General features: G+C 42.9%; 1 protein-coding gene across 1 annotated transcript in view; it reads left to right on the plus strand.

Annotated features, from left to right (window-relative positions):
• Positions 1-1,244: 1,244 nt before the first annotated feature.
• HGFAC (HGF activator) overlaps positions 1,245-14,967 on the plus strand; it is a 42,199-nt gene continuing 28,476 nt past the window's right edge. Inside the window, exons 1-4 of the mRNA XM_005148571.3 lie at positions 1,245-1,310; positions 2,830-2,884; positions 4,882-4,978; positions 11,498-11,571. Coding sequence (XP_005148628.2) covers positions 1,245-1,310; positions 2,830-2,884; positions 4,882-4,978; positions 11,498-11,571 — 292 coding nt within the window. The remainder of the gene's footprint in view (positions 1,311-2,829; positions 2,885-4,881; positions 4,979-11,497; positions 11,572-14,967) is intronic.

The raw sequence follows: 14,967 nt of genomic DNA on the forward strand, positions 1-14,967 counted from the left end.
TTCTACACTTGCCTGGTTCCTGCTGTTCCAAACCTTGCTGACAGTAGGAAAGATTTGTCCATAAATCTATATATGCATAATTATAGTAACAAGAGCTGTTACTGTGACGACAGACTCAGCAGTGGGGTAACACAGCCAGTGGAAATCCCCTCCAACATTATAAAACATCATAGCAAAATCAGTGTTGGTGTAGCTCAACTGCACTTATGGACCCTACTGCCAAGGTCTTGTTGGGTTAAAAAGAAATAGAACAGAAATCAACAGCATCTGTTCCATAGCTGTGTTGGGTAAACTTCAAAGGGTAGAGCACAGCTTAAGCAAGGAGCATCGTATCCTTTCTGTTGTTGTGGCTCTGGGGATTGTGGGTGTGAAGAGGTGTGGTCCCTGATTGACAGGACATGGCTGGCAAAAGCCTCAAGCATAGACAGAGATGCACCAGCCAAACCCGCAGATTTTGGTTGTGGGGAAAGGTGGGGCTGAAACAGACTCCACTGGTGAAATCTCAGTTTTAACTATACCCTCCGCATCCCTATTAGAAATGCTTCTGCCATGCAGCTATCTCAGCCAGGCGCTTACAAGACAGAGGTGGCTTTGCTCAGGCAGCTGCAGAAGGGAGCTTTTTAGTACACAAAACATTTTGTCAGAGTAATGTCTGTTTTCTTTCCTTTTAGTTTTCCCAATCTGTTGCTGAGAGACTGCTGCTGTAAGTCACAGCTGGGCAGGTAACCATCTGTTAATGAGTAATTCTTGAGTCTGATATTGGCATTGATCTGGTTCGTGTTTTGCAATGTAATGTCATCTCCTGAGTGGGCTTGCTTGAAGTTTCTTGTTATTGCTATACCATGCTTTTAATTAGCTCCTGAAGGGAAAGAAGTGAGAAATGTCTGGATGGTAAATTGTCTGTGATTACGAGCAACATTGGATTGGCTCCTCTGGAGGTGTTCTTAAATGCTTACTGAATACATTGGTGATCATTTCCAAGGGTCAGGCACTTTGTAAACTCTTCACTCCCTGTGGTTTAGGAATATCTCGCTACATGGCATTCCCATCTACCCACAAAGACCCACAAAGACGTTAATAATTAACAACGATAACAGCTCTGCTTACTTTGAAAACTAAAATACCCTAAAGTCAAGTAAATCACAGTCTCTTGCAAAAGCTCATTGCTGATTCACCCTCCTGCCTCAGCCCAGCCTTGGAAGTTTCCCTCTGCCAGACAAAACCTTTGTGAGAGGACAGCAAAGATGAAAGTCTCTGCTCCTTTCACTGTTGTCTTGGCTCTGACTCTGAGCAGTGACTGTGCAAGGGTGGTAAGTCTGATTCTTCTGTTTTGGAGTGGTGGATCACTTACGTGCTGCCTGGCAAGGCAGTGTTGCCTTGGGGCTGGATGAGTGAAGCTGCTGACCAGACTGAAAGGAAGAATGCTTCAAATGAAAACCAAGGATTTGCTAGGTGAAGGCTCGCAGCAGTGCTGAGAGGGGAGCCTGTAGGAGAGCTGGTCCCATGCTTATCTGCAGTGAAAGAGGTAGCTTACATCCATGCCCTGCTAGGGAGGAAAAACTAGATGGGAGGAGGACCACAAAAATTGAAACACTTTGAAAAAGCATCTCAGAAGTGTGCTGACAGCAGCACATACCTGCAGTAGCATGGAAGGAGAGGTGCTACCCCACCACACTCTGCTTCTACCTGGTAACTGAAGATGCCAGCTTAGGTAAAAATCTCCTTCTTTCCAAACCTCTCTGTTTTCATGCCATGGCCTCCAGTGTTTCCATTGTGAGATTCGTGTCTCTTTTTGGGTATGTCTGTGAAGCACTGCTGAGCATGGCTGTGATGGTTTGGCTTTGCTAGCCTGCTTAAATGCCACCATGGCCTGGCATCCACTGTGGACTCTCAACGCAGTAATAGTCTGGACCGCCAGTTGTGTGGCTTTATGATTAGCTTTATTTCACTAGTTAGGTTGAAATTAGCTCACATATAATTAAATGATGTTATAATCCTAATCATCCCAGTGAAGTAAAGAAGTATCTCCTTCTATATTGTGGGTGGGAGCAGAGAGGAATATTCACAGTGCCTAGGAAGAGATCGGTCCTGGCTAAAACTGCTGCAGTCTGCTCAGTGCTGGCATAATCAGCAAAGAGTGCAAAACCCATTTCTTCCTCAGAACTGTTCAAGCCCTCCCTATATTTATTAGCAACAGATTTGTCTTACCCCTTACATGTTATGTCCCCAATTCAGTTCTAGGTTCACGATGTGCTGCTTCCTTGACTCTTTTTGTGATATTTCTATTTTGCTATGGCTCAGCTGTCAGCACCTTTGCTGGCAGCAGCACTTTGTATATATTACCATTTCTTATTATTTCCTGTGGTTTAAAATCAGCTCAGCCCAGTGCTCTGCGCTTGATGATCAGCAAACCCAAATAAAGCAGGGGTTGCTTTCTTAACTAATACCCTGGGGGTTACAGCTAAGTGGCAGGAAAAGTCAAATGCTGGGATGTAATTTGTAACTGTGAACTGGCTCCAGAATGCATGTAAGCTTCCTGCCGGGAGAAACAAGACGTGTCCCTCGGCAATAGGAAGAAGGAGAGCTTTGGCTTTTTTTTGTGCTGTGCTGGGTTTTACTGGTTTCACAGAGATGTTTCACAAGCCAGTGTTTATCTACGCTCTTTCACCAGACTGTGCCCCAGCGAAAATCACACACAAATAATGAGATTTATGGAACCATTGGGAGAAACACAATTTCAGGGCACCCTGGAAAGCATGTGTGTCCCTAGAGGATGGTTCCCAGAGTGAATTTGTGTTTACAATCCACATTCTCTTTTTCTCTTTGTAGCACTACAAATCTGGGGCAGGAAGAGGCTCAAAACATGAGTTCACTCACCCACAAGGTACAAAGTCAAATCCAATAGGTTTCATGACGGTAAGAATGATCTGCCTGTCTGTATCCATGCTGTGCAAGTCAGTAGTAAGCCTGTCTTTGTTTCAACATGAATAAGGATTATGGAATGGTTATGCCAATATTAATTTCTGTGTAGAGGGGAATTTGGGATTAGTTTAGGAATCTCAGGTAATTTTCCTTCAGGTACAGATTACTGGGAAGGTGCTGATGGGATTTAAATTTGTCTGAGCTGGCATGGTTTACAATCACTCATAACACGGTGTGGCTGTAGATGTGCAACTCCCTCTATTTTAATCAGAGCTGCATCTGCCCTGTGACTTTAAAGCACATAAACTCTGTACATGTAGGTTCAATTTCTACAACAGCTCTGATCTTTTGGTGAGAGAAGGTTTTGAGTCCTGTGCAATTTGCTGGGTTGCATCTGTTTTGATGGCACCAAACAATCAGGCATTCTGCCTGATTAAGCTGTATGTGGGCACTGCAGACTTCCAGTTTTAAAGCTTTTATTGTCCTGAGTTTTTGCTCTTAAAGATTACATGAATTGGGCTGCTAGTGGTGCCTTTATAACTTAGAACAATCTTTAATAGCCTTTGGGATGCAGTATGTTTTCTGGATGATGATGTATTTTCACAGCTCTCCTAACTCATTATAATGAGCAGTATTAGAGAAGGTAGATCTGAACCTTCACTTAATTAGTTCAGAGAATGAACACTAGGTTTGACAAACGGATAGCTGAGGGGCTGGCAGTAGCTGTTTCTCATTGACAGATAAGGGGATAGTTAGGGCAGATGGAGTGATCATATTTCCAACTGATTAGGAAGAGTTTGGATAAAGGAATAGGTTAATTTTTCCATAATGCTAATAGCTGTCTCAGAAGCTCTTTGAGATGATGAGTCTGATCTCATGAGGGTTAACAAATATCTCAAAGGTTTGCAGGAGACCCAGCCATCATGGAAGGGGTAAGCTCAGGACAAGGAGCAGTCATACATCATCACTGAGAAATGGAAATGCACTGTGCTGCCAGCTCACTTGTAAGCCCCATTTCTCTCCTGTGGCAGTGGTTGGCTTCCCATTCACACTCCTGGCTCTCAAAACTGATTGCTTTTAGTTTAACAGTTAAATAAGCTCTGACAGTTTTTCATTGTCTCTTTTATCTTCAGTCTGTCTCATTCTCCAGACTCATGTTGAGGGATTTTTTCCTGCTAGACTCCCACCACCCTTCCTTAGACTGCCATCACTGATGCAGTGAACATGAAACTTGTCCCTTTTGGACACTGGTCCCATTGATTTCTCACCAATTGTAAGGGATCACCTTATCCCAAAGGGCTGGAATGGGTTACCCAGGGAGGTTGTGAATGCTCCATCCCTGTCAGTGTTCAAGGCCAGGTTGGATGAATCCTTGGGTGATATGGTTTAGTGTGAGGTGTCCCTGTCCATGGCAGGGGGGTTGGAACTAGATGATCTTAGGGTCCTTTCCAACCCTAACTATTCTATGATTCTATGATTCTATGATCAAAACTCTCTGTCTTCACCCAGCCTTTAAACCCTTCTTTCTCCCTACTGTTCCTATTTCAGTTTGTACTGTCTGGTTCCTTAATTGTCTTAAACAGATGTTATATGGAGCCTGAAAGGATGCTACTTCAGAAATCGATTTAATATGCTGTTATGATACTACATAATTAGAAATGATAATTGCAATTAATGAATATAATTGGCATTTGCTGTACCAGCAATTGCAATATATTTTCAGCTGAATCGATCTGATATCTTTATTCTACTGCAGAGCACATTAATCTTTCTTGCTTCGGTCATTATGTGGGATTTTAAGCCTCTTCTTTTGCACTAGAAATTGCAGAGACAGGAGTCCAAAGTACAGCTGGAAAACATGAAGATTTCTAACTTCATAATTTGAAGTAATAACATGTAATGGATGTACCTGTGGGTTGGTGTTTGACTGCATGATGAGTTTTTATTCTTGTATTTCAGTGTTTACAGAGGATGGAAATTTATGCAAATTTCCTTTCCGGTACGGTGGAAGGTTTTATCACTCGTGTTTATCAAATCTACTTTCCCAAAAGAAATGGTGAGTTAACATTGTTCATAAATGAAGACAGCATTCAAAGGAAAATGTCATCCTTTTATTGCATTAATCTTGCTTTTAGAATAATTAACTTGAGCTTAATGTTGTGCCCAAGGAGAACTGTGCTGTTCTCTTGCTTATAGTCATGGCCTTCAGGTCAAGTTCATGCTCAGAGGGGAGGGAGCCCAGTGATGGGATCACCAGGGCCACAGAAAGCTCAAGAACCCTGGAAATGTTTCCTTCTTGGCCTTCATACTGGAATTGCAAATTACATGAGTGGGAAGAGCTTGTACAGAAAGGGCAGCACTGATGAAATGACCTGATAGAAGTTCTCTGCTGAAGGAGAGATACAGACATCTGTAAGAGATGAACTTGGTTAAGGAATTGTTTGATTTGTGAGGGTCATACTTGTACTGCAGCAGACACCATCTGATTTTTGAGGAAAGGTGTGGATTTTTTGAGCTCCGTGTCTCTAATTTCTATCCAGATTGGCACTAGGCCCCTTTTGGACAGTGCAGTACTAAGAACTAACTCCTGTTTGTTGGGTAATGATTTATTCTAGTAGTGTGTTTAAGGTCAGACCTCCTTACATTGGGCAAAGGTTATTCTTTTATGTACTCAGAAGTTGTTAAAAGCATTCATTATTCAGTTGGGGGTAGAGGTGTTCAAGTGTAAACCCTACTGAAGCAAGCACTGAATAAACAAGCCTAACTTTGCAGATTAATCTATCTAATGGGCATATATTAAGAGAATTCAAAGGCAACAAAGCAGGGAATATATAGGTACCAGTAATGTGAAAATATATGCACAGCTGAACTACGTGAAAGGCATATGATTGGATGTTTCCAGCGTGGAAATATTTTATAGGATTAATTTTACCTATCCATGCAGGGCAGAAATCTCATTTTTTTATACTGGGATATCTAATTTTTTCCTGATCTGTGTCATCTTTCTGATGGCGAATCTGTTTCAAGTTTAAGTGTTGGTGTAATGTTAACAACACAGCACATACCTTCTTACACAAATAGACATAGGGCTTCAGTCTAGGAGACCACTTCTGATTTTCCCCAACATCTATAGGTACAATCCAGACACGAAAACCCTCCAGGAAAGAACTCAAGAATATCTCAGCTAAGGGAAGAGAACAGGGATAATTTTACAGTGTGAATCCTGTCTTGGATGAACTGTAGTCACAGAGTTTGACTTTTGGATCCACTAAATTTCATGCAATGTTTAAGGTGATCTTGTTAATACATAATGCTGTGGATTTGTTTTTAGCCAGCTGGGTCACAAAAAATGTTAAAAGGAAGAGGAAAACCTGTGACTGGCTGGATCCAAGGTCAGAGTACATACATTTTAGAGCTGATCTTGGACAACTTGCTCCCATGCTTCCAGTTTTTTAAAAGCCATTTACAAGTGGAGATTTGAGGAGGAGAACAGCTGGAGCTGTTTGGTTTTGACAGACCACTTCACCCCATAGCCGACCTGCCCAGTGTTTACTCTTTCATAAACTAAAAGCAGCCCAAATGTGTGACTTCAGGCACAGAGATGCCAGGAAAAGAGCCCTGAATAGTGGTTGGGAAACTGCTCCATGCATTTTTGTGTGACTTGGAACTAGCCCGTGCTGGACTGATGCTGAATAACTGATCCCAGGGCACCTGGCAGGCAGCAGGCAGGGCAAAGCTTGTGTCCTTCCTGCTCCTGCCTACTACTAGCTGCTAGTAGGGATGGAGATGATGGAAGGGTGGTTGTAACCTTCCTCTTTGGGAGCAAATGAAAGGGGACCAGAGCAGAGTGCTAGATCCACTTAATGGGTCCATGTCCTTGGCCCTCAGGTTGTATTTTAAGACAAGGCTACAGTCAGGACTTTATAGTGTAAGCCTAAGCCTGCTCCAATAGCTTTCTTTCTTTCTTCCTTTCTTCCTTCCTTCCTTCCTTCCTTCCTTCCTTCCTTCCTTCCTTCCTTCCTTCCTTCCTTCCTTCCTTCCTTCCTTCCTTCCTTCCTTCCTTCCTTCCTTCCTTCCTTCCTTCCTTCCTTCCTTCCTTCCTTCCTTCCTTCCTTCCTTCCTTCCTTCCTTCCTTCCTTCCTTCCTTCCTTCCTTCCTTCCTTCCTTCCTTCCTTCCTTCCTTCCTTCCTTCCTCCCTCCCTCCCTCCCTCCCTCCCTCCCTCCCTCCCTCCCTCCCTCCCTCCCTCCCTCCCTCCCTCCCTCCCTCCCTCCCTCCCTCCCTCCCTCCCTCCCTCCCTCCCTCCCTCCCTCCCTCCCTCCCTCCCTCCCTCCCTCCCTCCCTCCCTCCCTCCCTCCCTCCCTCCCTTCCTTCCTTCCTTCCTTCCTTCCTTCCTTCCTTTTCTCCCTTCCCCTTCTTCCCCTTCATTTATGTATTTTATTTTCTTATATATTTTCTTATACTGCATATTACACTTATAGTGTGTGCTAGTCCATAATATTCAGTTCAATAAAAAGAGAGTCCTTCAGCAGAAAGCATATCAGGGCAGTGTCTGTCTTAATGCAAAGCTGGATAACATTAATGAAAGCCTCTCTGTTGATTCAAAAGGCTAAATGTGAAAGACAATCAGATGCGACCTTGTCTATTTGTAACATTAAATGTTTCAATATAAGTCTATTCTGACTGCAGAAACCTCTCCCTACTTTCTCTGAGAGCAATAAACAAGTTGTATATTTATAAATATTTTTGAAAATATAGGAAAGAAGAGTAAATAATTGCAGTATTCAAATAACAAACTTCCTTTAACAGCATCCTCTATTGCATTTCCCTGTAATTGCAATCTGTCTTCACAGATAAATTCCTATTTAGTGGCCTCTTAACAGGTAATAAAGATGTCATGTAAACTCACCTGTTGTGTTGAAGAGAAAAAATTAGCTGTAACAGTAGCTAAAGTTCAGGGTATCTCCAGAAACTCAAAGCAGCTTAGGGACAGACAAAATGGGAATGTGTTTAACACCAATGAGAGCAAATGGGGAGGATGGTCTGTGTTGCAGCCAAACAGTGGCTGAAGCAATGCTGCCAGTGCCCTGCCCCTGTGTCCTATGATGGGATGTGTTCCCTGAGATCCTGCACAAGAGGAATAGCGGGAGCAGACTTTGGCTCAGATTTTGGCTGTGAAGGTGTTGACTGACACCTTGGAGATGCTTTATCCTGCACTTGAGTGGATGTGAAGGTCCCTGTTGTGCCAGGCTGTTTTGAGTGGGCTTGGGTGTGTATGGGAATGGCATGATCTTACCATCTTCTCTAGGATTAAGAAGATTAGTTATTTTGGCACAGACTGAAAACAGTGCAAAGGAGAGCTTTTTGGCCAGCTGGATTACAAGATAGAAAGTTTATACAAGTCCTAGGAAGGAGAAGGACATGTGGGTTGAGCCAGGAGATACCAAGCATCAGGCTCTAGATTCTTCATGGTCATTGCTCTGGTGCTCTCAGACAAAGTCTGGTCATCTCCTGGTCAGGACAACAACTTAAAGGGATCTGAGGGAACCTCCAGAACTTGAGCACTGTGAGAGCACCAGGTATGATCTCGGAGCTCTTTCCTTCCACCAGTTTGCCTCTGGCCTGAGGCTTTGCTTGCTCTACCAGCTAGTCCTCATCTATAATATACCATTTATCTCTCAATTCTCATATTGTTTGTCATACATGGATTTAAAATGTTGTTTAAATCAATCCTTAGTAGTGGACTTCTATATCAGGAAGAAGTTCATCACTGTGAGGGAGGTGAGGCGCAGGAAGAGGTTGCCCAAAGAAGCTGTGGATACCCCATTCCAGGCAGTGTTCAAGGCCAGGTTGCATGGGGCTTTGAGCAACCTGGTCTAGAGGAAAGTGTTCCTTGGAACTGGATGAGCTTTTAGGTCATTTCCAACCTGAACTGGTCTGTGATTCTATGCCTTTTCTGGTGTCATAAATTCAGTGCCCATAAGTTCAAGTTTTCACTTCTTTATTAACAATTTTATGTAATGGACTGATGTAAAGACTTTTGTTATCTCATAAATTTAGAAAGTGGGCCCATTTACAAGTAACACAAAGAAATACTAAACCCATTTGGTTGATCTGGCTGCTGGGGGTAACCTCCCATGAAACTGAAATATCATCACGTTTCTGATAAGCCTTCCAGCAAAGAAGACATTTTAAAAAGAAGGGGAGGGAGACCAGAGAAGTAGCTTTGAGGATGTGCTGAGCTTTTCCCAGACAGTGAGAAATATGTATTGGAAAATGCAAAAGGATTATGTGAATATACAAGAAGGCTGGCACTGAGGAGGCAGTCTGGCATCACAGGGGAGGACCAATTCTTTATAGTCACTGCAAGACGAGGGGAAGAAGGGGACTGGTTGTGAAGAACCCTGGCGTAGGAGATCCAGTGGGTTGTGGAAAGCTAGTGGAAGAAGCCTTAGTCAGAATCTCTAACAGCAGAAAACATCTAAAAGGGGAAAAAATGACTTCTCCATTTGCTTAGAACTTGGCTGTTGCTGGAAAGACTCCAGAGAGTATTAATTTGCATATAAATAGTTTTTTAATCCCTAATGATCAGAGTTCGCTTGCATTCTTTAGGTATATACAAGACCTTTTTCATTTGCCTCTTCCATGCTGCCCAGTGTAACACTGCTTTTCCAGATCAATAATTACATCAACTAGAAAAGCTGGAAAAGTTTGGATTCTCCTTCCCCTTCATTGCTGACACAGATGAAGGGTTCAGTCAGAGAGCATTTTGGCACCAATGACACAGCAATGCTGAGTAAAGTACACTTTTAGTGTACTCCTCACCTTAATCCTTGTGCATAATAGATAGTCCTTTAAAAAAGCACAATCCACTTCCCAATGAAGGAACACAGAGAAATTTCCATCAACTCCTGAAAGAGTCATGAAGGCCTTAGTGCCTGTGAGAAAACAGCCTCTTTAAGTACATGCCAAGTTAATCTGCACTAGACAAACAAGCACCTTTCTTTTTCTGCACCGTCTATAATTGAGGTCACCAAACTTAATATATGTGGCCTATTCAGATGTTCCATTGTAATGAAAGCTTTTTTAATGCCACATAGCATCTAATTAAGAAGCAAAATAGGGCAGGTAAAATGGTAGACGTGCTCTGCAATAAAATTTCAATCTAGCTTGTGACATCCTAGGGGGAAAAAATATTTGATAACACAACTGTTCAATGTATGATAAAAACACACATAATGAGAATGGATTATCAGGCACATTAAATAAAGCAAACTCCCATTTCTTAAATGTCTTGTAGGTGATATTTATTATAGAACTATAGACTAGTTTGGGTTGAAAAGACCTTAAGATCACCCAGTTCCAAACCCCCTGCCATGGACAGGGACACCTCACACTAAACCATGTCACCCAAGGCTCTGTCCAATCTGGCCTTGAACACTGCCAGGGATGGAGCATTCATAGCTCCCCTGGGCAACCCATTCCAGTGCCTCACCACCCTTATGGTAAAGAACTTCCTTCTTATATCCAATCTAAACTTCCCCTGTTTAAGTTTGAATCCGTTACCCCTTGTCCTATCACTACAGTTCCTAATGAAGAGTCCCTCACCAGCATCCCTGTAGGCCCCCTTCAGATACTGGAAGGCTGCTATGAGGTTTCCACGCATCCTTCTCTTCTCCAGGCTGAGTTATTTTGCTGCATTAGAACTTTTTAGGGAGGATGTTTTGGTGGATAGCGCATTAAGACAGGATGTGGACCTCCAAGGTTCTGCCTTGGTTCACTCACACACTCCCTGTGTGGCCTCAGGGAAGCCTGTGAGTCTGCTTCTGCAAATGGAGAATTAAACTTAATGCTCCTTGGAGTCTTTGGAGCTTTGGAGATCACAGACCGATGAGGGCAAGGAATGTGCGCAGATAAAGAGTTGTCAAAGTTTGTCTCAGCAGGATTCCCATGGGCAGTGTGGTGTGCAGGATTCAGTTCACTGCTCTGCAAAAAGGAGAGGTTTTGTCTGTGTGTTTGGAAATCACCACAGTGTCAGTTATTTCCTCATTTCATCTGGCAAGTTAAAACATAGGAATACTTTAGAGGAACTGAGTGCAAAATATGTTTGTTGCTGAAAGCCACAGAAAAGTCTCTCTATGGACAGTCTCTTGCCTCCATAGATTATTAAAATAATAGACTGGCATCAAAAATAAGTTGGTTCCTGTTTTGCTTGTTTTCTAATGAATAAAGGAGACATAATTTATTTACTTTGGTTTTGTTTTTCATTTCTGTCTTTCATTTTCTAATTTTAGAAATGGGAAGAAGGTTGGGTTTTTCTGGAGGGTTCATTGGAGCTCTCAGATCCTGCTTCTACATCTCAATCTGTATTTAATTTGAGAGAAATGGGGCAGAGCATCTTTAACAAAAGGAACCTTATTTTCCCTCTGATATTAAAAGAGCTTTAATGAAATAGATGCTAATTAGAAAAAAAAAGTATGAGCTTCCAGGTTGCCAAAGTTTGAAGGCCATATAGTTTCAGAGCAAACATCCAGGTTGTTGAAAGCTGCACTAAACTGCACCTTTTCTTCTTTTCAGGTGTTCAACAACGCATAACTATGACCGGGACAGGAGATGGGGACACTGTGCTTTGTTGCCCAAAGACCATAGAGGTAAGGCAAGCCTTTGATGAGTTGCTCCAGGTACCTGGCTCCTCCTTTGCCACCTGCAGTAAACAGGGACAGGGGACAGTGCCTTCAGTGCTACTTTTATTTGGTGTACACAGAACAAGCCTTCACACTGAATGTTTCCAGGATCTCTCTGTGACTGCACATAACCATGACATGAGATTCTGAATACCACACGGTCTTAAATTCACTTTCTGTTGACTAGTATGAAATCATGGGGAGAAATTATGGTAACATCAACACAGAAATCTGAACTCTTGCTGGAGCTGAGCACAGAGGTGATCATCTTCTCCTTCACAGGTTGGATGTATGTATTAGTTTTCCCTTCATTTAATCAGCTGCATTTTCTGTCTGACCAGTTAGTTTTTTAGAAGGTATAGGAACACTTCACGGTTTGTATAGTCCACAGCCACCACTTCCAGCTATGCTTCCTTGAGATCTCATGCTAAAGAGCATACCTTCAAAACCAGACTTCCTTGGGCTTTGGGCTGTGTCAGAGAAGACAAGAGGACAGACACATTAATTGCAGGAGTAATGAGGGACCATGCAAGGGTTACTTTGCTGAACAGTGCTATAACTTCATGTGGTCACCACACTCCACTGCGACAATTACCTCATTGTGAAAGTCTGTCTAAAACAGGAAGCCAAGGTCTGTGGCAAGCTCTCTTTCTATGTGAGTCACTTTCATTGACACGCTGGGTGAAAGCACCATGTCCCAGGCAGTTCAGTGGGGATCATGCATCCGTTTCCTCAGGAGTGCCTTGATGGCTGGTCCTTGCTTGTCTCTGTCTCCCCAGCTCCATGTTTCATGAGCTGGATGCTGGGGAATCTCATTTTATAAAGAACATACGTATCTAACTCCTAGTTTATACAGTGACCGATCAGAAATGAAAAATCTGGTGTTGTACTGATCAGACTTCATGCCCCTGAGGTTTTTTTTTTGATCTTTGTCTAAATGCTGATCCTGTTCCTCTTTTCTTCACCTAACCACTTTCAAATGTGACCTATCTTCTCTCGTCTGTGGGATATAGAATCATAGAATAGTTAGAGTTGGAAAGGACCTTAAGATCATTTAGTTCCAACCCCCCTGCCATGGGCAGGGATATATGACTAGATATCCTTAGATGTTCACTTCCCACTTTCAAACGAAGGACATTTTCCAGCATCTGTTTGAAGGGAGTTTGCTGCCTGTCAGGAGTATCACCACCAAGCTGACTGTAATCTACTACGCTTGAAAAGCCAGCGTTAGCTGAATCATGCTGACAGTCTAAAATTAAGCAGTGCACAGCATCATTACTTTAAACTTAACAACTTCAAATTATTTTCCAGCTTGGCTTTAAAGCAGATTAACAGTAGATCAGAGACAAATGACCTAACCCCGAACCAAGCAGCAATGTATGTGCCTTTGTAACACAAGTATGTCAGACATAAACCTAGACTTTATAGACAGTTATGCTTGCAAGAGTCAGGCTCATGAATGCCCTCCCAGAGCTTAAAACGTTGGAAGCTTTAACTAATGTCTGCTTTAATCTTCCAATACAACACTGTCATGGTGGTGGCTAGCTTTTCCGTGAACTCTCCAAGCCTAGCGTTGCATTTCTGGGGTGCATTGTGTCACCTCTGTCCCTCAATCTGCCCATCACCATTGCACTGCCAGCCCCATGTGCAGCCACCTCCAGCCTTGCTTGCTGCCTCATTTTTGCCTATTACTCATCACAGTGTTGGATAGGGTGGCTTGCAACAAGAAAGGCACTGTGTCAGCCTGCCCCTTGCTGAGGCAAACAGTGTCAGTATGCTCTGTCAATACATTTTAATGTCAGCGAGTGTTACTGTTTTTTCTCCAGGAAAAAAAGGTTTTATGAGTTATACGAGTGAGAGAGGAAAGGAAAGAGAAAAAAGGATGGGGTAGCTGAAAGAGATCCCTGCTTGCTGATTCGGAAGCTTTAATAATTTTGTAAAATTAAATTAAAGTTCTTTAGCTGTTAATTTATTTAGAAGCAAAAGTCTGCTTATATTTTTAAGGAGCAAGTATGGTATTTGGTCTTGTAAAACGTTTAACAGATCACCATCCAAGAGAAAAGATTTACAGTGATGCTGAAAAGAAGGAACGGCATAACAGCTGAAGGGAATTTCAAGCAAATGGGAGGAAAGTTTGCCTGCTGGGGAAGATAGCTGGGAAAAAGAAGCAGTCAAACTGAATAATGCTGATCTTTAAAATGTGGATAATATATGATTTTGTTTTGTAAAATAGAAAATCTTTGGGGCAATCTCAATCACTTTAGAGATTCTTAAAAAACAAGAAAAAAATTAAATTTTGGGGGAGAGAGTATCCTTTGGTCATGAGAGATTGGTGAGGAGCATGTGAACTGGGGTGGGGAAGGAGCTGCTTGAATGCAAAGGTTGAAGCACAAATTCTCTCCAGGCCAAGAACACCATGTGTACGTGGGGAGTCAACTTGAAACTGTTGGATCTGCTTACAAATCAATGCTAGGCAAGTGTTGGAGGCATTGATCCAGAAAATGCATCTGCCAAATTCAAGAGAAAGTTTAACCAAAAAGCCTTTAGCTTCAGGATGAAGTGAAGTTCAGGTAGGAAGGCTTTGCTGGAAGGAGATCTTACTCTGCAGTCAGAACTTGCTGTATTGGCATTTGCAGCCCTTGTTCAACCCACACCTAAAATCAGTGGGAGTTTTATCACTGCCTTCAGGAGGTGTTTGTTTAGATTTCCAGCTGATCCTCCACTCCTGCCCAAGAGATGCCTGTGGAGACTGTGTAGTAGCTGCCCATGCACTAGCATGGACCAACTGGGCTGTGCATGTATGTACGTATATGTTTAAATGTGCAATGTTCCTATGTGTGGGACTTCCAGATTTTGGACACTCTGTTAGGATTACTGCTCTGAATGTCTGGAAATCTTGGACAAATGGCCAAAACCCCAGGGAGGCCCAGAGTGGGCAGGAAAGTGCCAGACAGTGGGTATTTTAAGAGACATTTGGACTCATATGGAAAGAAGAAGTAGAGCAGTGTGGGCTGCACAGGCAAGAGGAAGAGGCATCATCCCAGAAGGGGCTCTGGGGAAGAGCAGTCCTGGTTCTGGGGAGAAGAGTGGCAGAAACAGAAAGGTTTTGTGGGAATATAGGGGTAGGAAGGGGAGACAAGAGTAGTGCTCGTTCAGCATGGCCTCAGAGACGTGAAGCTGAAGTCAAGGTGATTGCTAGCAAGCATGGAGTGCTTCACTCATGCGGGTGGGGAGATAATGCTGGGTGGCTTTAGGCACTGGCAGAGCAGGCAGGGACTTGGCACTCCCCAGTTAATGGATAGTTACAAGTGCTTATAAGATGCTCCTGGACTTCAGGAAAGGTGGAAGAGATGCAGAGCTTCC

The sequence above is a fragment of the Melopsittacus undulatus genome, chromosome 7 (genome assembly GCF_012275295.1).
Source record: "Melopsittacus undulatus isolate bMelUnd1 chromosome 7, bMelUnd1.mat.Z, whole genome shotgun sequence".
Classification (NCBI taxonomy): Eukaryota; Metazoa; Chordata; class Aves; order Psittaciformes; family Psittaculidae; genus Melopsittacus; species Melopsittacus undulatus.